The 26,142-nt window shown below is 39.4% G+C and overlaps 1 protein-coding gene across 5 annotated transcripts in view; it reads right to left on the bottom strand.

Moving 5' to 3' along the window:
* Nucleotides 1–233: 233 nt before the first annotated feature.
* NRP1 (neuropilin 1) overlaps nucleotides 234–26,142 on the bottom strand; it is a 115,439-nt gene continuing 89,530 nt past the window's right edge. For 2 of the 5 annotated variants that reach the window (XM_034068387.1, XM_034068408.1), the window contains 8 exons: nucleotides 24,531–24,675; nucleotides 21,488–21,592; nucleotides 18,806–18,865; nucleotides 11,554–11,691; nucleotides 7,508–7,782; nucleotides 6,912–7,005; nucleotides 5,274–5,333; nucleotides 234–4,026 (listed from right to left, as the gene is read on the bottom strand). In XM_034068387.1, coding sequence (XP_033924278.1) covers nucleotides 3,737–4,026; nucleotides 5,274–5,333; nucleotides 6,912–7,005; nucleotides 7,508–7,782; nucleotides 11,554–11,691; nucleotides 18,806–18,865; nucleotides 21,488–21,592; nucleotides 24,531–24,675 — 1,167 coding nt within the window. In that variant the 3' untranslated portion in view covers nucleotides 234–3,736. The remainder of the gene's footprint in view (nucleotides 4,027–5,273; nucleotides 5,334–6,911; nucleotides 7,006–7,507; nucleotides 7,783–11,553; nucleotides 11,692–18,805; nucleotides 18,866–21,487; nucleotides 21,593–24,530; nucleotides 24,676–26,142) is intronic. The other 3 variants (XM_034068394.1, XM_034068399.1, XM_034068404.1) reach the window with 3 other exon arrangements.

The raw sequence follows: 26,142 nt of genomic DNA, 5'->3' as shown, positions 1-26,142 counted from the left end.
GGGAGTATCTTCCAGCAGTGAGAGAGAACTGTGCAGAGTGAATTCCTCCATCCTAAACCATTAACCTTAACCTCCATCCTAACCTTAAAGGTCCCACCAAGGTGTGTGTTTGTTGGAATTTCCTACCAACAAATGTAACCATGACTAAAACGTTGTGCTTGTTGGAAGAAGCTAAATAGAAGCAGTCATTTAATAAACCCAGTCCATTCTAGTATAATAAAATACATCAGGTATGAGATATTTTATGAAAATGTTTAATTCAACTGTTTCTTTGGAATGTAGTAGTCATAGTTTGGAAATTTAAGTTACAGTTCAGTTCTACGTGTTTTTTTTATGCTATTCAGTGTCTGAGAATACAAATGTCATTTAAAATTAAGGCTTCGCTGTTCATTTTGAAACAACAATTTACAAGTGTCATATTGTCATAGAAAATAAAAATTTCTGTAAAAAAAATTTGCACAAAGTTTTATGATGGTACAAAACATGAAGCAATAATATACCAGTAAAATGAAATCATTTTACTACAGAGGATTTTTATAGTTTTTCAATAAAGAAAAAAATATGTTATTTTACACTTTAAAAATTATGAAACAATCTAAAACAATATAAACTGAACATTTTGTAACACTGCCTTTACAAATTAATAACTTTATAAACATATAATTTTTTTAAATATATTTATCAGTGCAAGATACTTTTCAATGTAAAGTTGCAGTATCATTTTTCCTTTATTGAAGGGCAACTTTTATTCTATTACGTTCAGAAAAATCAGATCTTCAGTGCTAGATCCTCATTATCATGGTAAGGTCTGAAGACCACAAAGGATATATATTTCTTTTTATGTTTACTATTCTCAGTATGTTTAAAGAAGAAAAAAACCCACCAACTACCGGTTTTCTGTTCAAATAAATCAGGACCAAGAGCTGGTCCAGAACTGATTGAAATCTGTGGGAATATTTCAAAACATTTTGGGCTTCGGCTCCCCAGTGGGATTTTTCTCTTCAAGGCAACAGATGCTTGTAACTCTCAGTCAAGTTAGTGGACTAGAAGTTTTTTCAGCTAAGGAGAGCAGACCCTAACACCTGAATCAGATAGTGGTGGTGTGCTGAAAATAGATTTGAAAATTCCTTTATTTCTTTGGGTTAATTAACTAGCTGCTGCGATACCATTATGGTCAAATTGCAGTATTAGATACAAATGAACATTCTGTTTCTGCCAAAGTGAGTTTGTCCCTTGGAACATTTCATGGACTTTTAGGCAAAACTTTCAGGCCTTAGGTGCTCTTCTGACCTTCTGGAGGGCCCAAGGTCTAGAGCCTGGGGAGGTAATTCTTCCAGTTTAGGCATCTAAGGTTTGGTGACCTGAAGTGGGTGGTTTAATTTTCACTATAGTCTTTGCCTTTAGGACTCTTTTGAAGTTGCAGCTACCCGCTGTTTTTTCTATTGGGTCTTCCCTTAAAATATTTTCAACTTCAAAACTCATATTTTTGCATCCAGTCTCTCTCCCTTTTCTTCAATTTCCAGGTTACTGGTGGATTTTCAACATTTTTCTATTTCGTAGTTCACATTGGTGATATTATATGCTTCAAAGCTTTTAATTAATAAATAGAGATGGATCCTTTTGCTTTATGTAATTGAAGGCTGAATTAGCCCTTCTTTAGTCCTAATCCTGGACAGAATACTTCATTGCTCTACTACGAAAGCAATTTTGGAAAAGACTAACTCAGAAAGTCACAATCACTTCCCTGATGCTACTTGTGGAATTCAGTTAGAAAAAACATGAGTTCAGCGCTTTGCAGGACATCCCTTTCCCCATTTTTGCACTGGTTTTATCTGCTGGCTGATAGATACCCAGGGGAAGGTTAAAGCTGCCTTGTTCCACTGCTTCCTCAGTTATGGCTGTACTGTGTGCTGTGCTGTTTTCACTGCAGAAAACCACGGGGCTCCCTTGCACCTGTAGAAGGGGAGTGATCCCTCTGATCCATCATCGCCCACTACGCACCCCCATGGGAAACATATTCTTGTTTCTTTTTACCCTGCTGGACCAGCTGCATAGGCTGCTGAATATTATTTGTCCAATAATATTTGTCCAAAAATATGAAAAAATGGCCACATAATTGTCAAACAGATTTTCCCAACAGGTTACATTACTCAACTCGGTGAATAGGTCACTATCTGCACTTCTGGTCAGACAAAAAGTTCCTCGTATGAAATGCCAATTGGATATAACAGGATGGTAAGAACAGACCCTACATACACTGTGGGATTTTATTCTGCCCTCAGTACTCCTGTGTAAGCCCAATTAGCATTTATTAGCATGAAAATACATGCTTACTGAGAGAACAGAACTTTGGGTTTAGGTAGGGGCAGGAGGAGGGAAGTTTCTCATTGTAAAGGCAATCTTTTCAATAAGGGAGTTGTTTTCCCCAGTGTAATTAAGAAGCAAGCTGCTCAGGATAAAAGACGTGTTTCATGACTTCAGGAAAAAAGATACTGTCACTTTATGCTGTTAAGAAGAAACCCAAAGTTCGACTTTGGAGGGTAAAGTTAAGAATTTCCCTTATTTTTTAACACAAACTCTAATAAAATCCTTTGCCATTACCAGCAAGTTAAAGCTGCAGTTTTCTTTCCTTGGCAATGGCAAATGCTTATGCAATCTACTCAGAGAGAGAAGAAGAGCGAGAAAGAGAAGAGACAGGGAGAGAGGTTTTACATTTGAAAATACATTCTATATGAAAGAACAATAAAAGGGGATATTGCAGCTTTATACAAAAGGGTCAAGAGACATGAAGTTGAAATACAGAAAGCAGAACAATCGAGCCAGGTTGTCAAATCTGGTTTGCCCTTGCTTTGCTGAGGCTACTTTCTTACACTAGAATATACTTTTTTTTTAGGGGGTGAGCCATCAGAATATGACTAAAGACAAGGGCACAACTGCAGAGAAGCACAGCTGTAGTTAATGTTAACACAATGAGAAGCAGTACAAACAAAAAGGCACTTGAGAGGACATACACTAGCCAGTGCCAAGGACTTTTTTGTTTACTTTTTAGGCAGTACACTTGGTTACCAGTTGTGTCTGATGATGGCACGTACTTTTTTATGGAGTTCACAAGCACAAAATTTAGTACAACACTGAAAAACATCAATAAAATTTGACTGTATTGCTTCATAAACAGAGCTGACACACTATATCAGTACTGATGCAGCAGTACTTTCAAAAACATCCTAACCCTTCTTTGCCTATGCACAACACGAGCAATTATACACAAATACAGGTGCAGGAGTTCACTAAATTGCTGTTACTCCAATATTTTCTGGGCACTGAGCTACAGACAGCATGTCCATCTAAAGGACCCCACTGAATACATTTTGTGACAGCATCTTGGATTTTGCGCAGTAAAACCAAAATCATCTATTAACGGAAAACAAAAGAGAGGGAGAGAAAGAAAGACAAAATGAACTATAAGTCAATCATACTTGGTCTCAACACCAGCATTTGATTATTTCAAATAAAACCAACAGAAAAAGCAGACTGTACATGATTCAGATTGTTAACACAGATTGTTGTCCATGTTTATCGGTTACACACTCATTGAAGCTCCTGAGAAAAGCTTGGCTCAGTGTCATCAATGCACTTTTCCGCCTGTACAGTAAAAGAAGATCGTCAGTTCCCCAGCATGACTGAGTTATGTCCTTCCATTCCAATTCTCTGAAACTTCTCCAGTCGCTTTATACCTTCATGCTTCCGAGTATGAATTCTGTGTGTTTAGTTTATCTTTTTTCAGTTTTACACCATCAACCAGTTCAAAATTGTAATTCTCCAGTGCAGACAAGTTCCTCTCTGACATCCCATTGTGCCAACAGGCACAGTACAGGACAACTCCACAGATGGCTCCTAAAAGCACCCCAAGTGCACTCATGGCTATGATAGTGATAAGGATTGGATCTAGGGTCTTCAGAACATTGCCTGGTTTCCTGGAGATGTTATCATCGTAGTCCTCGCCTGTGTGGTATGGAGGTGTAATCCCTGAAACGGAGTAAAGAATTGCAAATTATTCAGAACCAATTCCAGTTAGAACTTTGTTTGATGAGTTGGAAATTTGGAGAAAGGATGTTAAGTTTTTGACATAAATTGCTACATAATCTGAAAGCCTCGCTTCTTGGAGGTAGTCACAAATAGCTGAATAATGTAATATGGTCCAATTAGCTGCTGATTTTTTTTCAGATTGTTCTCCAAAACTTGAGTCTGCTGCATGTTAGTAGGGGTGTGAGTCTACCCTAAATTAAGTGGGAGTCTTGGGAATGAATAACCAGACCTTTTAATTATATTTTGCAGCCTGCACTGTTTAGCTCAAAAATGTTAATTAAAATGCACTCAGCTCAGTTTGAATCTTTATAGCCTTAGATATCAGTTGGGAATCTGCAGACATTTTGTACGTATCTCCACTTCCCTGACTTCAGGACTGGACCTTGAAATGGAAATAGTGACAGAACTAGCACAGAAAAGCATTCTGCACCTTGTGTAAAATATCCACTGGGTATCGTATTGTTTTCTCTCAGCCCTTTCAGCTTATGAAAAGCTTCCAATAAGCTTGCAAACCCTGCCAGTTTTTGCAGGAAAAGACAAAGAATGTTTTTGGGCAAACCCTGCTTTCGCTGAAATCAATGATAGTAATGCTGGTGACTGTAACAGAAAAAAAAATATGAAGCTCCTCACTTTAAAAATGCAAGTATATTTTATTATTGGGGCAATATGACAATTATGATCCATTTAATGATCCATTTACAACTATCATCAGTGAAAATGATAATGCTGTGGTAGGGTGGTCATAAAATGACTTTTTCAGCCAGGTCTGTGAAGCAATTAGCCTGAAGAGTTTTGAGCCTAATTACATAGGCACTGCACGAATCATAAATTGTAAGGTATAATAATAGCTGTTTCTTCAGCTGTGGAGAAGCCTTCTATATAACAAAATATTAAGGAGTTCTAAGTGTGTATGCTCATATACCTATACAAAGTAACAAATTATGTATATCAGCTTTGGTGATACGTATAAATAATACAAAGTCCATATAATTATATGACATAGAAGAATGAAAATATTACATCCTTCAAATGAACGTAAGCTTCCTTAGCATCTGATCTAGATAAATAAAAACCCCTTAAAATAATACACAGGAAACTAATCTATAAATAGATTAATAGAATACACAAATTTGCATGAAAATATGCTTTAAAAATTCGTTTGGTTTTAACAATAACACAATTTTTACCTATTTGATTACTTTCTGGGTCATCTTCTTCATCTATTTCATTCTCCACATCGGTTGATTCTAATGAAGCAAAGAGAATTGACACTGATTATTAGGGTTACAAACACTGATTGACTATCATGCTGGCAAAAATAGTATAGCAGATTTTCCCGTGTCAGAGCATCATTATGTCAGCTTGACAGAACTGTTCATTATGATGGACTCTGAAAATTAACAGAGAAAAAAGAAAGATTTAAAAATCCTCTTCACCCAGTCTTGGCACAGTTTTAATTATCAGCAGGGACTTTCCATGACTGGGAAAGAAGAATCAGTGTGATGAATTAGCATCTCATTCATTGTATTTACAATTCTGGAGCCCAATTCCATAACACTTCATCAGCATAGGCATAGCTAATCACAAGAATAGTTTCACTGACTACAGTGAGACCACTTGTGTTTGGGCTTTAGACCAAGATTTGGCTTCAGATCACACAGGCCAAAATCTTTGTGCAGCACTTGGTGCGAACAACCAAAACATGTGGAGATAAGAAAGAAGTTACTTCCCTCTCTCATTTTGGAGTCAGGTAAACACAATCACTGTGGTCCCAGCACCCTTCTTGGCACTGAGGACATTGCAGGATGCCCTGCCTCTCTTTCCTGGCAGCTCTCACTCTGGTGGCATACGATGAACCACAGAGGACGGAATGTGTGATAAAAAGATATTGTACAGTTTTCTCACCCTGCAGTGAAATTACAACGTAGCTGAAGTGTGTCATGTTACCCTCAAAAAGATATTAGCTACAAAAGGTGAGGAACACCCTCTATTATTGCTCTCAGTTGTATTGCCAACTTGCATGGCATAAGTTTATCTTCCTAATGCTGAGGGCTCTCAGTTCTATTCCCTCTCCTACATAAAAGTCATTGCTTCATCTCCATCACGAAGGATAGGGTTCAGTTGCTTTTGTTTATCTGGGGTTGCTGCTGCCAAATTATGTGCAGTATGCAATGTACCTATGATCAGCAGTGACTGGAATAACTCAAGACCATCCAGAAATAAAAGGACTCAAATAGCATCTGAGGAATAGCCTGGCTCAGATGTAGAAAAGGCCATGTTCTAACACTACTTCGGGTCCCAAATGTCTGGGAGCTAGTGAACACAGCAAATGAGGCATAGCAAACTCAGAATTGCAGGACATCAGAGGACAGTGTAGGGACTTTTTCACCCTATCTGTGTATCCTGTAAGGGTTTGGTCCTTTAAAACAGAATTCAAGTAAGCTTGGTACTAAGTATTCTAACAGAGACAAAGAAATTAAATTGGATTCTGAACATCAGTTAAAACAGGAAAGAGCCTTAGGAAAAGCAGAGAAATTTAAAGACTACAGCAATATAAAATACAGGGAGAGATATAAGAACGTGAACATGCTGTAACCCAAGTCAGTAGGATGCTTGTTCTGATCCAAAATACTGTAGTTGGTGGATTGCGGAGATGACACCAGTGGCACTTACTGTTAACAAAGTTATGGGTCAGATCAGGATGTTTTCAGCGCAAAACCTCTTATATAGCCAATAGTCATCTATCACGTTCTCACAGATAAAACCAGCAATCAAAACAAAACAAAAAATGGTTTGGATGAGATGTTCTTGCTATCCATACTTACTTCGGCAGTCCTCTTGTGCCACATGATTGTCAATTTTTATATCATCCACAGCAATTCCTCCAGTTCCTTTTCCGATTTCTCCCTCAATAACCACCTGGCAAAGTAAGACAATGTTCCCATTTTCATGTTAACACACAATTGCAGCATTCAGGATATCTTAATTATTTATTAACACGTATCTTCACTTGTCATGATGCCACATCTACATGTACCTTGATTGCGACCTGCCAATCCGCACTGCGTGCCTTTATAAACTTATATATGCAAACGTAAATTTATATAAAATGTCAGACTTCATTAAAGACTTTTACATCAGGAGAAAAACTGTGGCAGGAATGCAGTTTTGTGACAGATGAGAAATGATTTCTAAACTATTTACTTGGTCTTCAATAACAAATTGCTTGTATCACTGTCAGCTGAGAGACCATGAAATATGACACTATTATTACTGTCATAAGAACAGCACCTCATCTGTAGGTACAATACTGTCTACATAAATCCTTCAGTGACATCTTCCTCTACAGTGTGCAAAACATGGCCAGCAAGGTCTTACTGGCCTCAGCTGTGGTAGCTCAGTGAGGACCAACCAAACTTACCTGGTAGTGTTTCACAGACTTGTGAAGAAGAACGCGTCCTTCCTTCCAGAAGTTTGCCTGATGCCCACTCAGGGTCCAGAGTATCTGTTCGTATTCATCTGGCTTTTGATACCGCAGCTTGATCTTCAGAGTGCCGACATGTGCACCAGACATGTGGTACCAGAAAGTCATGCAGTGGGCAGAGTTCTGTGAGTAGATCACGGGACTGAGCAGTCGGGCAACTTTGCCTTTCTGGCTTTCGTCAGCTTGTGAGTAAATGAAATTGCCATCTCCTACTGTGACAGAAGGACTGTGTTAGGAACAGCCACTAGTTTTTATTTTGTTTGCCTAAGAAGCCCCAACCATCCCCAATCATTTTGCTTTCTTTCCATGCCGATGGGTCAAGCCTCAAAACCAAGAGTTGAAGTATGTTGGTTTGGAAGCTCAGGAAAGTTGATGTGCTATAAGGAGAGGGCCAAAAAAGAAAAAATGATCAAGGGATGGAGCACCTCTCCTGTGAGGAAAGGCTGACAGAGTTGGCGTTGTTCAGCCTGGAGAAGGGGAGACCTTATTGCAATCCTTCAGAAGTTAAAGAGGCTCATAAGAAAGGTGGGGACAAACTTTCTAGCAGGGCTTGTCGCAATAGGAGAAGGGGTAATGGTTTTAAACTAAAAGAGGGGAGATTGAAGAAATTTATTACAATGAGGGTGATGAAACACTGCAACAGGTTGCCCAGAGAGGTGGTGGATACCCCATCCCTGGAAACATTCAAGGTCAGGTTTAAAGGGGCTCTGAGCAACCTGATCTATTTGAATATGTCTCTGCTCACTGCAGGGGGGTTGGACTTAGATGACCTTTAATTTAAAAGTCCCTTCCAACACAAACCATTCTATGATTCTGTGATTTTATGATTTCTTCTGGCAGTCTCCATTGTTGTTCACTGGGATGATTTGTGCAGAGAGCGAACTGTAACATGTTCACTATGTGGCACACACAAGACATCTGCTTTTGCTCAGGGAAGAAGGCAAAAGCATGTTTGATGCGACAGGATATGCTCCATTAGTCAGCATGCACCTCCTAAAGACAGCCAGCCCTAGTTCAGTGGGCTAGACAGAACTCCCTGGGGCCTACTCTATACTAATTGTGCAAAGAGCTATTTTTAATCTCTGTTTAATCTGTGAGAAGGTGAAATTAGAATGGGAAGAACACTGGAGGATAAAATAGCTTTGAACTGTCATTGTCAGAGATCAGGAAATGAGTTCTAAACAGGGCTCCTAGATAGAGTCACGAATGGTGTCATGGTTGTTCCCTTGATTTTTGTAATAATATATTAGGGTCTGTTTATTTATGAGCCATTTCTTGAAAGAGTGAGATTACGGCTCATATTTTTTGAAGAGTGTAATGGATTTATACAGGTTGAAATCTGAACACCTAGTACACTTGGAAAATGACTTGCTTAATCATGCGGGAACAGAAGCACATGGGAGTGTGATTAGTTTGGTAACAGAAAATTTCTATGTAAAGTACTGACTACAGAGAAGTGCTTCTGATTTACACCAGCCAGACAACTGTTCCCGTCAGCTTTTGAACAGCTTCTTTGCAGACAATTATGGTGGAAAAATATGAAGGTCATCCCAGTATGTGTAAGAATAGATTGTGTGTGGAATGCACTCATACAAAAGGATGGAGACAGCATTTACTGGCATTGGTACAAAGTTATTTTGAAAGCAGGAAGGAGAATAAGAAATACTGTTCCTCAACTGGTGAAATAAGTATACATATATCTGTTTATACCGATCTTTAAAAGTACAAAGAGGCAAAATAAAATATTTTGGAAGGTGTGTTTTCACCATTGATCTTTGCTTATACAAGATATTCTTGAATTGAGACTTGCTGGATTGCAATGTGCCACGGAAGAATGGAAGATGAGCACTTCTACTCTGGGAAGCATAACAAGGACAGGGTAGTAAAGGTGAACCAGGAACAAAGAGGAGTGGCTTAAACATAGGAACTGGAAAGAATGAGCCTAACAAGTGTGAAAGACAAATATTTCTTCTAACATGACACAAGGACTTTTGTTTTGATTTTTCTGTGGGCTGTCAGAGGTGTAACAGGTATCCTGGCCAATACGTGTGTGGAAGTGTCTGTTCTTTGATAAAAATTGTATAGGGGAAGATGATGTTAAACTGTCCCAAAAAATATGCTTGCATTTTTTTTCCCTTTTTTTTATCTTACTGCAGTAATAACTTGTCCATATTCTTTGCCCGGAGTGCTTATGCCTATGTGTTGTTTCCAGCTTTATGACTATGCAGAGAGCAGCACAACACCTGCAAATATCCTCAGAGAGTAGTGATAGGGAAATCCAAAGGGAGTTAAAAATGAAGATAATCACAGCATTAGGATGGCTGTCTCAGTTGGAAGACCTAACTCTGGTCAGATTTAATCATAACACGTATAATTTGAAGTGACATACAGTGTACCCTGCTGCCTTAAAGCAATTGCTGTTGAAGATCAGTTCCGTGGCACTTCAGTTTTATGCATGTACAACTGAGAGAAAGGTGTGCCTAGGAGTTGCTCATTCTCCCAATATATAGGGTAGCCTTGCTGCATAGCAATGACATTGAGGGGCTTGTTTGAGACATCAGTGCCATCCAAACTGCTCATGGTCTGCATTCACACCCACCCCCATTCATTCTGTACCTGCTGGCAGGTGAATGGCAAACCTGGCAGGTGCAGATACCCTTAGCGTTGAAGGAAAATTTTGGAAAATATTGGAAGTTAGTGCAATAGGGAGAAAAAGAGGCTGCCTGTAAGATTTACTGAAGCTACAGCTAATGGAACAAGTAAGTCTGCACTAGCAGGGCTCAGTGGAAACAACAAAAACTCATTTGAAGAATATAATTTCTTCATCTCTTGATTGAAGACAGGTTCAGCCTTTCTATAATCCTTCATGGCAAAGTGCAGATAGCTCTCATTTCCAGAATATTATTGCAGTGCTGGGTCAGGGACTCTGTCTTCATTGTCTTAATTAGGGCTTTACTTATGCATGCCTTTTAGATTTTGTCAGTCTCTGGCTAACATAGCTTTTAACCTCCTTTCAATGTCAGATCCTACTGAGCCATTTCACTTTACTCTACATCAATTTTTCCACCATTACAGCCTTCACTCCAGCTAACTGCATTTAGTTAATTTGATGCCATTTATTTGTACAATGCCATTTATAGTCAAAGTATTATAAGGTGTTTTTTTTTTTCCTGAAACTACTGTACTTGTCTTAAGATTCAATTGAAAGTGTCTCAGAATTTAAAAAGTCCAATTTTGTCTAATTTCCTTGTCATTCTCATTAGGCAAAAGGATTGCAGAAGTGGGAAGGGAGATTCATCTCAACACATTTGATTAATCTGCACATATGCAAGTGAGAGCACTAAAGCAAGAAGCTGTGCAGGTCACATAATGCCCTTCCTTCTCCACTAGCCAGCAGCGTATTTATTGCCTAATTATGCAGAGCCATGAGTTAGATACCACAAAACCAACCGATTTCCCAGGGTGATATTTCTGGAAAAACTGTGCATGAGCGAAGGGATAGCAGGCTATAACCCTGCAAGCTATAACTCCTGCTGGAGAGGAGGAGGGCATGGAAATTTGTCCATCTGGGAAATTTCACTTATAGTACCTTTCTGTAGTGGACAGTTCTTGTAACCACAAACAGGAATAATGTGAGGTCTGTTCATGACTGTATCACTTGATAAGTGATTTTGGCAGAATATTGGTCATTCAGATTTTTTTTCTGCCTCAGACTGATAGTTATCCATAGGCAAGGGAATATCTTCAATTGCTGACAATAAATGATCTCTATTTCACAACAGAAAACAGAATCACAGAATCACAGAATACAGTTATGGTCAGTTGTGACTACATATAACAGATGAGGTTGCCTAGAGAATCATCCTCGTGATTCTACATGTCTTAGGTATAATTCAAATGCCTGTGGTTTTGGAGGGCATGTTGGTATTAAACAGAACAACCTCTTCCCACGTAAACCATCTAAATCATGAACTCATGATTACCTGTGTGGTCTTGAATTGGCCCAGTTTTGCTGGTCAGGATTGCCCACTTTAAATCCACCTGGTTGTCATGTTCCCAGTGGCACAAAGTCTTTTGGGATCCCCAGCCAAAGGCACAGTTGAAGTTGTATAGTGGCAGCTCTACAAGGAAAGAGTTAAAGAAGAGATGAAATGCAGTTATTAATTGCATAATTTGGATTTTGTACTTCAAAACTAAATGCATGCATTTGACCATTAACAGAACTGTTCCTTGTTGGAATTGAGAAGCCACAATAAGACTAGCTGTGCTGGGAAACAGATGAAGAATGACTATTTCTAGTAAATTATATGCTTGTTTCTTGTTTCTTTATGACCCATATTTTGGGATTTTTGTGGCTAGATTAGTTCTTCTGATTTCGCCACATTAGCTGATAACTGTGCTGTAACATAAATGACTCAAAAAGAAAGCTCTGGCTTTCTTATCACATGAATTTTCTGATTGTCAATATTTATTTGTACCATAACAATGCAACATTTTGCAACAACTCAACATAAGATCTGGACAATAATAAGAAAGGGAAGAAACACTAATGGAATGTCCTTGTCAGAAAACGATTTCTGGTTAAATACATAGCATGTGGCTTCAGCAAGGAACTTATTTCAGCATCTTAGACAGTTAAGTAAGTCCACAAGATGGCAGCATTGAAATGAACAAATTGAGACAGAAAAGGGGCAAATGTGGCTGATTGCCAAATGAACTCAAAATAAACTTCAAAACAAGCTTCACGTAAAACAAGGGAAGTCTGGTATTATGGTCAGAATGAGATCATATCTTGTTTTCAGCTTCTCTTCAATTCTGCCCAAAGGTTTAATACATAGTAGCTTATTTTCTTCAGTAGAACTTGGAATTTGAATGGAAAGATTATACAAAGATATCACATAAATCCCTTGCACTTCTTGTTTTCAGAAGCAGTTTGAAATCTTTTGGGCTTTTGGTTCCTACCCTGTTGGTATGAACTTTTACCTCACCTTGATCAAGGACAATTCCCAGGAGAGCAATACCCTTACCACAGCAATGTGACCAAATCCCTAAGTCTTTTCTCAGGCATTAATCATGCCTTATTAAAGGAATAACTTAGGTTTACTTTAATGAGATGCTTTGTGCAAGTATGGACTAAGAACAAAGGACTTTGTGCTCCCACCAGTATCAGCTCTGAGGGAAGAACTGTTTCTTGCCCATTACTAAAATTAAAAAAAAAAAAAAAGCCAGGAAAGATAATGCAGCCTTAGAATGTGTTTTGTTTATTGTGGGAAAATACGGAGAAATATGGGAAATGTGTTGGGACCTGTGGCTTTGAGGTGGAGCTCTTATGGTCTGAAGAGGCAAAGACCTCCGCTACATAGTGAGCTCTGCAGGGAAAACTGGAAAGGCTTTTGAACTCACAACCCAGATTTTAATGAAAAGTAAACTAGAATGATCATTTTATCAACACAAACAAAACCTCAGGTGAGGAGGTTGAGACAGAATGACTGTAAAAAGAGTTCATCTATCCTTCTCTCCTTGCCTATTGTGTCCTTGTTTGGTGACTTCTTGCTCCTGGTCACTGTTTTAGCTCCACTCACTGGATTTGTGCATTGCATCTGCTATGACCTCTCCCCTCTGGCCCCTACAAAACGTCTTTCTGTCATCAGAGAGGTCTGAGCCCACAGCATCTCCTGCCCTTCTCCTCTGCCTGTTAGTTCCGTGGCTGTGCTGTGGCATTTCTCCTCACTAAGCACTCATTCTTTGTTCCTTCCTTTCATCTACCCCATCCTGCCTGCCTCCCCCCTCCCTCCCGCTGGCCTCCAGTGGGGTCTACTCCACATTGTCACAAATATGGAATGCTAGCTGGAAACAAATGAATTAAACAGATAATGTCTGGAAAGGGAATTCAATATGGAGAAAACATGTTTCCTGGAGGACCTGGCCCTCTCTAGGAAAAGGGCAGATCATGGTGAATAATCTCTCTTTGGCCTCAAAACGCTGAAGAGGCAGAACTCCGCCTGTGCACACATGAGTGCAGAAAGGCAATCCATTATGTTTCTTTCTTCAGTGTATTTTTTTCTAGACAATGGGGCCATGATCAAAGGCATCTTGCCCAAAAGGGGACATCTGAAAATCAAGGGGATATTTTAAAGAACCAGAATGACATTGAAAAGAATTAAAGGTTTTTAAGTTTGTGAAAAATAGTCTTTCATTGTCAAGGAGGCCTAGGAGAGCTATATTGCATGGCTTTGACATCAGAGCCATGAAACAGAACTTTAGAAAAGGTCTTAGAAAGCGTAAAACAAAATTAATCTTGTTAATCCCAAAGGATTATATCATGCAATGCTAGTGATAACCTTTGTGGTATTCAAACCACAAGAAAGGAGAACAGTGGTAGACAGATCACATAAATCTGAAGATATCACACAGCATAAATGAGCACATAGTACAAAGAGATTGAAAGGACTGGTATTGTTCAACTCTGAATAAAAATAAATAGCAGAAGACACAGCAGAAGTATGTAAATGGGTGAAGAATCCAGAGAAGGAAGATTACACTATTCTGTTTTCTCCATTTCATAAAACTGTGAGATATCCAGTGAAGTTCAATGTGGATCAAAGGAGAAAAAAAAGTCATATGATGTGACTGATATTTCCCTCCCTCAAATGCTGCTAAGGCTGAACACAATTCAAAGAGAACTGGACACTGAAATGGATAAAGAAAAAATCCAGAATTAAATTGTTAATTCTAAAATGGAGGGAATGACAAGTCTTTTGGTTCATGGTCTGAAGCCAGCTCTGCACATTGGGATTAGAAGGATAGTTTTAAAACAGGGATAAATTTCACAGCACCATCTAATCAGGAATTTCTTACACTTCCATTTGAAATATATCTAGTTCAGGAAACTGGCAAAGAGCCTAGGTCCGGTATGCTTTGACCATGCCAGTGTTCTTTGGCTTTGGACTGAGAGATAGCATGCTGTAGCATAGAAGTGAACTTTTCCATGCAGAAGTTCATGAGAATCCCCTGAAACTGAGCAGAATTTGAGCACTCACCTGCTCTCAGTTAGCTATTTCTTGCTTGGTTTCTATTGTTTTCTTAAAAGTGTTTGCGTCAATATATTCCTTAGACAATCACAGCCATGGGATTGAAGGTCGAAGGCAAGGAATTTCAGAGTGCTCTTATTTTATGGGCTCCTTAAATATGCCATCTCTTATTGTCTATTCTTATGTCTCTTCCAATGCTCCACCCAGGGACCCATAAAAACTAAAAAATAGACCTGCTAGCCAATTAATAATAGACACTTGTAGCATCAGGGTAGGTTCATTAGTCGTCTGGACAATGGATCTGCTCCAGCAAAAGACAAAGCGTTCAAAATTTCTATTAAAATTCCCAGGGTGCTGTTACAGTAGCTCACTGTAAGCTACAAGCAATCTGTCCTCTTCTTTGTCCTTAAACTATAGCTTGGCAGCCCTGGCGGAAGGAAAGTAGGGAGACTAGCATTTGGTGGGCTCCCTCTGCAGCACTGGCCCATTACCCTGCTAGGATAATTGTCCTGCCTGTAGGTGATTGATCTCTGTATTTGTGTGTATTGAGAGATGAAGAAAACCAGCTATTATGTAATCAAATAGCAGCAGCTCAGATGAGAATTTGAGAGAGAGGCATGATGAAAACCCATATGCCTTTTTCAAAATGTAGGGTACGTGATACTGAATTAAAACAGATTTATCCTCTCAAACAATAACCAACAGCTGTATTTCTTGACCACATCTTGCTCACATCTGGAGCCATTACTGCACATGAACAAGAAAGTAATTCGAAAATCTAGTTGAGTGAGTTTCTTCCAAGTCCATTAATCTTTCATGGCCCACAGACTTTGACATATTTTTATAACTCCTCCAACAAGAGGCAAGAAGGAGCATGATGGCATTAAAGATGCTATGAAAATTCTCTATAGGATGGTTTTGCCAAAGGGTAAATCAACATTAAAATGGGAAATTACAAACATAATTTGGATCACTTCAAAGTAATATATTTGGTCTGATACATATTTGCATTTCACCTTCCTATGTGACTTACGCTGGCAGCACAGAATTGTCTTAAATGATAGTAAATTATAACTGCTTTAATATCCCCTTATTGATGCAAAGTTGTCCTGCCATAAATGAGAATCATACTTATACCTTTAAATGATTTCTTAGCATACATTTTAACCTCACTATGTCTTAGTTACATTTTTCTGCAATAGCTATTACATGTGTGAAAAACAAAATACTTTTCTAAGAGTCTGCTTTACAAAAGGACTGAGCTTACATGCTGAGAGCACATAACGTAAATGAACAGCTTACTCTGTATGTAAACGGCTAAGAGCCAAGCATTTCAAATAGTCCTTTGGAACAGAAAAAGATGCATTTGTAAAGATCAGATGTTGGTGAGTTTTAGGATTGAGGCCTGAAGGTTATTTACCTTGACTGACTTGTTAAAGGCATCTTTTTAGCTTTGAGGAGGAAAGTAGACCCTATCTTAAAAAAATTCCAAACCTCTAAACATTTTTAACAGTTTGAAATCATGATTCTTCTTTATTTTCTTACAATTCACTCCCCTTGAAATGAACTGTAAAAGTCTCCTTGATGGAAAGCTTGCTTATACATCAAGGCTTTCCAGCTATTTGCTTTTAACTGTTTCTGTAGCGTATGAAAGCTGGTTGGAATAGGATAATCTCAGGCTTTGACACACACAAGCTGTTAGTCTGGAATAACAAGATTAGGGGTGTTTGCAGGCTTAAATGCAGGAAGAAAGGCAGTGATACATGGTGTTAGCAACTCTTGTGGAAGTACCTGTGCTGTTACTGAAAGGGCTGGTAAATCTCTGTCCCTAGTCACTGTGGGACAAGCTGATGTGGCCAGCACCAGCACGCGGTAGCTTGTGCAGTGCTACCTGCTGAAGTCTGCAATTGGCAAGTGATCTGGAATAGCTCTTTAGCTTGGAGTTTGTCATTTACCTTGAGGTGTACTAGCATCTTAAGGTAAACCAGCCCTTAGAAGGAATTAAGGCTGAAGCTGAAGGCTTAGTGCTTGGCATGTTAAATTTGTACTTTATTCAGCTTTAGAATAGCTGAAAGATCTGGAGTGCACTTACCTTCAGAAAGCTGAGGGCCAGGGGAAACCCTGATCAGCTGTGTAACTTCAAGGCCAGTTTAAACTAAGCTATCCATGACTGCCATAGCAGACTCTTGCTCCCAGCTGCATGCCCCCTGGCTCTGATGTGCTTCATCGTGCCAGCCAGGTCCAGCCATGCCCCTTCAGCAGAAGGAAATGCTTACACCACTTTCATGCGGTGAGGGTTTTCCCATGTTGAGAGCAATTTCTGTCTTGTCCCTTTTTGGGAGTATTCTGGCTGATTTTCATTGAGGGATTATGAAGCAGCTGGAAACCTTTATGTCTTAAACTGGGAATTCTGGAAATCTTATTCCTATTTATTAGCATCTGACTGATCCCTATCTATGATCTTTGTAATGCGCTGCCATGTGGGAGCCTGGAGTCTGGGATGTGAACTTGTCCCTTATTCCCTGGAAGGAAACAGTTCCTACCAGCACAATGCAGGGAAGTAATATTGGCATGCTCTGAAGGGAACCTCAGAGACTCCTTTAGCAGAGAAAAAAACTTGGCTCATCACAGGCAAAGGTGGTGCAGAAGGGAAGTAAGGAGAGAAAATGAGGATCTTAATCTCTGGCAGAAATAGTCTGTCTGTTACAGGAGAGTCCCACCCATGCCAAGGGGATTAAACAAAACCTGCAAATGAAACTGGCACTGGGGAGGAGGGATGAAAACTGCATTGCACAGAGGTACTTTATGAATGTGTAATTTGTTTAAATGCAAGAAGACAGTAAAAAAAGCCTGTGAAAAAATCCTTCATTTTAGCAATTAGAAAGCTGAAAGATCATTTCAGACATAAACTTAAAATGTTTTACTCTAAAACCACTGCACAGAACCCTTTCTTCCTTTGCATCCCCCACACCTTTCCAAACTGTGGCCCACCAGCAGCCCTCCAGCCCTTCAGCAATGCTGGCTATGGAAGAGCTGTGTGGAGGAGAGGTGTCCCACAAGGGTGGGCCAGTCTGCCATCACATTTCTCACTACACCAGTACTCCATGATCTCCCTCTGCTCATAAAGCAGGGCAGAGCTAGATATAGTGTGTGCTGACTAAGCCAACTGGATGACCCTGGAGACAAATTTTGAGGGAAGTAAAAGCATTTGCCTCTGCAATATCAGAACGCAGAAGCTGAGAACAGTGCTTGAGATAAATCAGGTCTATCTCTTAATCAGGTCAAAAACATCAGTGTCCGTTAGGAAACTTTTTCATTATTAGTGCCTTTTTTTCACTTGAAGTGAGAGGATTGTGTCATATGGTTGAGGAAACAATGATAAACACTTAGCCACCCTGTTAATAAATCACTTGCAAGACTGTGCCTGCCTGTGCTTTAATGGAGGGAATGGGAGTAACTGAAAACTGACCTCTTTATTGCTCCACAATTATGAATGCAAAGCATTTTAAAACAGTGCTCACAGTTTTTGGAGTTTGGGTTTTCTGCCCAAATCTAATCTTTCCCCCAGTCACAGTAAATTGTACAGAATATTAAAAAGTGGTATGAAATCTGTGGAAGCAGCAAACCAAGGATTTTAAAAGCTGCTAGTTATTGTATTGATTAAATAAAAATGACTTGCTGCCAGTGACAACTTCTATTTTCCTTTTCAAGCTCATGGTAGCAGTTCATGTAACCCCATTTTGAAAAAACTTGCTAGAAAACAATATTGTAAAACTGCCAGCTCCCTGGTGAAGGAAACTGGCAAACTTTACTTGCCTCAGTTTTGTAAAACCATGGACATTAATAGTAAGGGGCCTGTGTGGCTCTGTTTTTGTTTTCCTGGTGTTTGCAAACATACTTTGTGTCACTGACAAGCCACATTTAAACATGGCATGTTAAGCGCAGTGTGATTAAGTTAGTTTAATTTTGTCAGCATTTGGCATTTGCTGATGCAAAAGGAAATCTTGTTCTCTGCTGTTTCTACATGTGGATGAAAGGAATAAAATATTTACTGTACAGAGCTGAGAGACCAGATGCTTCTTTACTTCAGAGACTTCTATGGAATGGGAAGTCAGGAAGTGCTGCAATTCATTATTTTTTCTCTGGCATGAAATTTAGGTACGGAATTTATTATGTTTTTTAATAAGAAAATCTATTTTTTTACCTGGTTGTAATGTATTGTCTATTACTGTTGGCTTTTCTGTATTCAGCAATGTAGTACCACCTGGAAAAGAAATTATGTGTATCATGATACATGGGACACAACAAGGACACAGCAGTCATTGGGAATATCCTATATATAAATCTGAAATATTACTGTCTGTATTAGACATATAGGTAACTGAGTATGTGAGCTTAGGCATGAAAATATGACATTGAAGATCTGGTTTCCTTTACCAAAAAACAAGAACTCATCATTAATAAAGTTGTATATCTTAGGAGTCCTTGCAAATGCCAACTAATCAATCCTCGCCATGTCCCAGTGGCCATCCTTGTTTTATAGACACTGATTTGCTCCAGATTACATGGGAAGTCAGGGACTCCTAACAGTCACCAGTTTGTGCATTCACCCTTGACATGTTTCTCGTATCAGAGACATGAGGTCCTCTAGCTCCTGCATGTTGGGTCCTCCCTGTGTGTTGTTTCATAGCTCCACTGTGAGACCAGCTCACAAGCTTGGGAATTGCCAAACTTCAGGCTATAGTCAAAGGCAGGTTTCACTTCTGTCTCAAAAAGCAGGAGGAATTGAGGATTTCTCCTTTGTCTTCTTCTTCAGGCAAATGAACAGGAGGTGAGTGGGGTCATAAACCTCTCCTAAGCTCACTAGCTGGTATTTTTAAAATACTTGACTTTTTAAAGCAAGCTTCATATTGATAAAGGAAACAAAAAGTAAATTAGCACAATTATAAACGCACAGCGGGCTGCTGATTACCAGTCAATGGCTTTTCTTTTCTACAGGAAGCAAATGCTTAAAGCATTATAGAAAGGATGACTATGATGGCTTCCAATGAGAATGAATGCCCAAGCTATATCAGCTTTATGTTGGTGAGAATGATCTGATGCGAAATGCTATAAGCCACACAAATAGAGTAGCTCTGTATGGGGTCCAAATAGAGCAGGAAGGAATCCGGCCTATAGCACAATTACAGTTAATTGCAAGGGAGTCTTCATTGTGATACTCACATATGTGCAAGTGCTGTCAGGGAAGCAACTCTTAACTGTCTCACCCATGAGAACACGGCTGCCACACTTGCACCAGGAGAGGATAAAAAAGGGTAAAGCACTGACAAAACCCTCTCTGCCCTGCCCTGCTATTCTTAATGGGGCCTGAGATTTGCATACTTCCCTTCCAAGCATTTTGGAGGAATAAAAGAATATCTGCATAGAAATTATCGGTAAAAGCACTTCTGTGCATTTTAGTGTTACAAGTAACACCATAAGCACAATGCAGTGTTCCTGCAGTGTCCAGGCTGTGTCAGGGGAAGGAGACAGATCTATACAAGCCTCCATCTATGTGAAATACTTCTCTACTTACTTGGCTTTGCAAGCCAGCCCTCACAGTGTAGGGCTTTGCAAGAAGCCCCAGTGTTTCCTGACTTTCTTGCCTTTCAGAAAAATGAATAAATTACAATGCTTAGTAACATTGAAAGCTTTCTGAGCTGCCTTAACACAATACTGACAATTTTATCAGACTCCCTGAATGGATGTTTTCAAAAAGAATAAGATTCATGTGGGACACTGATTTGAAAAGCAGGGCCAGTGACCGTGCAGTGCCTTTTCCACTCAAGAACTGTTTTTCAGTTTGTGATTTGCAACATGAATTTACAGAAGACATTGACAAAGCCCAGAAAGGGTTTGATGCTGAAACAGCACTTTCATTTATGTCTGCTGTTGGATGGTCTACTTGGCACCTTTAAAAAGCCAATCTCTTACCTAAGTTTTCCCAATATCCTCTTGGACAGCTATTGCCAGATTTTAATGCTATTTTATATCATGGACATAAGAAGCAATAAACATTTATTAGATAAGCATACTAAGGTGCAGTGATGAAATAACTTGTGTCACTGTGTCCAAAAATAAGCTCAATTACTGTAGGTGTATAGATCTGCTACAGGAAGATCTCATCAAACAGGCCCAGAGCTTTGTGGAGCAAGTGACCTCCAAGAAGAGATCAAAAATTTAGTGCTGCATTGTCAGGTCTCTCAGAAGGACAGTGATTCTGTGCAATGTGTTGTGTGTCTCCCTCTGATCTTTCTGCTACTGATGGCAGCTTGGAGAACATCACTCTCTCTGTGGCTGTAATGCAGTGTTAGTGGGGAAGCTCATGGAAATGCATCTGGCACTCTGTGTGTGAGTATGCTTTGATGAACTAATTCTATTTTATTTTATTCTTTTTTTTTTCCTGGGAAAGGTTTGGCACTGAGATTTGAGTCCTATCCTAAATTTTAGGTTTGGAAGCATACACATATCTTGAACCTTAACAATATTTCATTTCTAGTTCTTCAGTCTCAGACAAGAAACCTAAAAAGGTTTGTCCAGCTTTTTGCTTAATAAGAGAAAGTTTGATTAGGACATTTGATTAGACACAATTCCTACTTAAAAAAATTGCCCTCTCTTCCAGCTAGGCACTATTATTTGCTTCAAAAATTACATAGCTGAGAAAACAATCAAAAGTATTGTCATATGTAAAAGGCAGATGCCTATGTTTTGACAGCACTGACAATATGAACTGCATACCAATGTCCATTTATGTTGAGTGATTAAATCAGTGCAAACATTTAGCTGGTAACTGGTGATGGATATGAGCTACAGTGAAGCTGCAATGAAATGAGGATGGTTTCTGCACCTGTCAGTTGGTAGTCATCACCTGTGCCACTGTGACAGTTTGCCTGGTCATCATCACATTCATCCACGGGTTTGCCTTCAGAAATGGTAGGGACAGCGGTGGGAGCTGAAACAAAATCGAGTCATTCAGTTAAAACGTGCTAGAGAATCCCCACACAATTGGCAAGAAAATTCTGATGAGCACCATGTGCTGTCTTCACCTATATCTCAGGAACGAAGGAACTTTACTTTGCAGGTTAGTTAGTATTTCTTTGCAATGGGATATATCTGTTCTGCCTCCTTGCACTGAGGTACTCTGCAATGTCTGAGCTCAAGGGCTGAGCAGAGTTGGGCAGTAAAAGAGCCTGATGGCCTCTCAACTGGCTGATGAGTATTTGTTGTTCCTACCAACAAAGGAGCTAACAACAGGTGAAAGCCTGGCAAGGCAGAATGGGAGTTTTTGGAGGTGTGGTGAGGTAGAAACCCCATCATTTTGTTGCAGACCAAAATCTCTGTGATTAGGCCTGTACAGAAGAGCCAGGGGGGGTGCATGCCTAAAGTGGCAATTTTCCAGCATTCACCACATTGCTGAAGACCTCTCTGCAGAGCACATGTGAGAGAGGAAACATCTGAGTAGAGTCCCAGTAACAGTGGCAGGAAGGCAGTGTGATGTAGAATCACTTTGTGCTCAATAAGGAGATCTAGAAGGAGTGTCTTTTGTTTTCATTGAAGTTATAAATAAGACACCAGTGATGTCAGTTATCCCTCCTGGCCACCTGCCTGCATCTCACTGGTGATGACTTTCCGGTAGCTGCTGTATAACCAATAAAAGTCTGACCTTTGTTATTAGAGTTAAAAGCTTGAGCAAATATATCTATACCTCAGTATCTGCAAAATATACCACATCTGGAAAATCTGAATGAAGATACTTGGTGTTATGTTTAGGTTTATGTTTCATGCTGCACGTATAGTTCCTTGGCTTATTATAATCACTCTGGGAGTGTGATCCAGGCTTTTGTCTATTCTAACCTACTGTTATTTTCATTAACAATCTTTTCCTCTCATTATAAGCTATGAAATAATGCATCCCTTTTTCACATTCTTCTTTGCCTTTTACCAAGTCCCCCAGAGCCTCCTGGCCACATAAAATCACATGCAATGACTTTTTGGCCTGAAAATGTCAGGAGGGACTGTAGTTTCTTTAGTAGCTATATTCTGGAATGAAACATGGCTCTTTAGGACCTGGACCTATGCTTTACAGGTGCAATCTATCCCTAGTTACAGAAGCAGTTCTGTACGTATTATGAATTATGCAGAGAGCATTTGTTCCCCACATTGCTTTGAAAACCCCTCTGGGACCTTCTTCTAGCTTTCCACATCCAGTTGAGTTTCTTATTTTGATCTTCGTGCCCCTGCATAGCCTGAAGCTTGCCTACATCTCTGCCATCATTTCATATAAGCCCCATGGGATGCTTCAAGCACACAAAACTTCCCCTTGCTCATTACTGTTGGAGAGCTGATTTCTGCTCCTGTCTGTGCCTACTTCTATGCTTCTTTTCTCATCTCAGCTCCTTTCTTGCTCAATAAATCTCAAGTGACTTATCTTCATTCAACTCCCTCCTTAAGATACAGTTATACAACAAAGATTTCTTATTATGTTTCTCCCACAGGTAAATGGGATTTGACCTCACCTCTCTATGGGTGACCTACAGGTGAGCAGCTTTAAAAGTATACTATAGCAGAAAGATAAATGCAGGAAGATGTGTCCCACTGAAAAACTGTACTTGCTGTTGCAGTGTGCCTAGAAGCAAAGGTGTTTTGCCTGGTCAATCTCCTCTTTGGTTCCTCCATCTCATTGAGCAGCATGTTTTTGTAAGGTGGTCCATGGACTCACTTTTAATATCTAGGTGGCTACAGAAACTCTGTGGCTGAAGGACTTTATCAGCAGGTTGTGACTTTATATAAGGCAAGCGATGGGTTTTCTTTTTTCTGAGCAAGTAGCACAATAGTCTGCAGGAACTAAGTATTCCCACAGGAAATGAGGGCTTCCTGCAGGAATTAAGAAGTATTTCCAACCTCCCCACTTTCCGGGCCAAGTAAAAAGCATAATTATCCAATCTGGCCTTCACTAAAAAATCAACACAGAACTCAAATTCTCACAGCAAATGCCTCCCACTTTGCTACCTTGAGAGAGAAATGGTGAGAAAGAAATGGAGGCAGAGCAATCAGTTCCATTCATCTTGGGAGCCTGTTCAACTACTTCTATACAAGCTATCATACAAAACACTGCATAACATTGTTTGTTGTTCTGTGTATTGTTAAGCTGTGTTGTTTATAAGCCATGCCACTATACCATCATCCACCAGATGAAACTGTGAAATTCACTTAGTGTTATCTGTAGTCATCTATGAAGTTAAATAATTATTGTTTATAGAACAAGAATTAAAGCTTGACTTCATGTCACAGTCCAAAGATAAATGTCTAAACTTTGCTTTTCCTGGTCTTCCATCTCCTACACTGTTGCAAAAGTAAAGCTCGGTAAGGAATAAAGAGGTCTCCATTACACCCCTAAAGGAACAGCACAGACACTGTCTAGCCAAGTAATCATTGGCTACCATAATGTCTGGTATGATTTTCACAGCCTTTGAAGGAATAACAGACATAATTGCTATATTTAGTGCAAAGCTCTGCATTCTCAGAAAACATCTCTTCCAGGGTTGTATCATGGTAACATAAAATTTAACTTCCCGTCTTTATTCTTTCCTAATAGCTCTATGCTTCTTGAAAGTATAATCATAAATCTGCTTAAGGCAACAGAGAACCATGTGGAGACTATCACTGTGATTCAAGCAAGGTATGGGAGAAAGAATAACATTTGTGCCTTTGCATATTCAGATGTCTGAAGAGAACAAACTGATTAGGCCAAGAAACAGCACTAATGGCAGCCGCAGAAGTGAAAGTCCGATACGCTGAGTGTGCAGACACAGCACTGTTCAGCAGCAGTCCAAGTAGAGAATGTATTTATGAAAATAATAGGGTGTATTCATCTCTGGCAGAGCAATTACCTTCGAGTTCACAGCCCAGCAGCTCCATTCGCAGCCCCAGTCCTCCGTGTGTGGCTCTCTCAGGATAGACACGGATGAATCTCGTTGTTACAGGTTCAAAAGTCCGCAGTTCAGGCGTGTCATAGTTGGTGTTGCCTTCAAAAGTCTACAAAGCATGGCAAATGCTACTTGTTAGAAAAAAAAAAGCTACATTGAACAATCGTCTTTTTTCCTTCATTCTCTAGTCTTTGAATTAGGTGAGCAGTAGGCTAGATTCTAACCGCTTAATAAGTGTCAGGCATTCCTGTCCTAAATAGGAATGGAAAATACATAGTTAAAGCTTCTCAGAAAAGTAACGTATTTCATTTTTCATAAACTCAGTAGCAACCAATCCATCAGGGTCATAACAAGAGCTGACTGTTTAATGAGACATGTTTTTAAATGACACTCTGATCTGGGGTTTAACTGGGTGACATTTTCAACACTTCTCAGGGAAAAAAAAAGGCTGAGGTGAAGATCCTGTCACTTTTTAAGTGGTTACAATAATAATCCAACTATTCAAGAGAAAATTTCAATCTGATTTCCCCCAGTGACAGAGTTTCACAAGTTGTAGTTATTTCAAAAGGCATAAATTAAACTCCAGTAGCTGCAAGAGTTCTTCCAGTGAGCCTGCTATTGAATAAGAATAAAAAGAAAGAAAGAAAGAAGAAAGCTGCCTCCTGACAAAACTGCAATATAATCCAACGGGCCAGGCAGGGTCGGCAAATGTACATTTCAGAGGAAAATCTCTTCTCTGCGTTGCACTCCAGGTTTTTTAGCTATAATGCAGCTCTCAATGGCATTTGTTTGATACCTTAGGCTTCTCTTGTCAGTGATCTTTTGCATATAGAACAAGTTATAGTTTGTACTTACAGCAACACCTCGGGTGCCTCCATGGAGACTATTGGTCCTTAGAATGAATTAACTGTACAAAGAAACAGTCCTTGCCATGAAGAATTTATAACCCCAGAGAGGCAAAAGGGGTTATTTTTGCCTTATTTTATGGTAAATAATTACTTGGGTGATCTTAAATGCAAAATATGGAAATGTATGTAACAGAGAAGTTAAAGTATTTTTGTTTTTCCTATGAATTAGTTAAAATGGCAAAGCATGAAAAAGATTTGTCTTTGAACTACAGTTCAAATTCAAGATTAGAAGCACTATTATAAGATATTTCCAACTCATAGCTGTGTAGCATGAAGACTTCTGCAGGAAGAAACCACCAGATCCTCTTCTTTTTGAAGGAGAAGAAAACCTAAGATGCAATGAACTCCTCCAATTGATTTGGGGCAGAGGAAACAGAGACCATGGGGAAAAGCTGTCTGTATTTCCTAAAATATGTATTTGCACAAAACCAGCATAGGTAAACCTGATTGCTAGTGGTATTTTCAAAGCAGTCCTAAAAGCCTGGCTTAGTTTTACTGTACACCTCTGTACTACGGACCAACGGCCCAGAGCCCCTTCTGGCAGTTGGCTACATTGCCAATCTCAAAAGCCAATGATGATGGGAGATTATAAACAACTAAATTAAAAAAATAATTTCAACATTAATGCTTCTGTTCCTACTTTCTAGAGAAGATTGCACTCCCAAGAT

Source organism: Melopsittacus undulatus, chromosome 1 (assembly GCF_012275295.1).
Source record: "Melopsittacus undulatus isolate bMelUnd1 chromosome 1, bMelUnd1.mat.Z, whole genome shotgun sequence".
Taxonomy (NCBI): Eukaryota; Metazoa; Chordata; class Aves; order Psittaciformes; family Psittaculidae; genus Melopsittacus; species Melopsittacus undulatus.
This window is presented reverse-complemented; position numbering and strand designations above follow the sequence as displayed.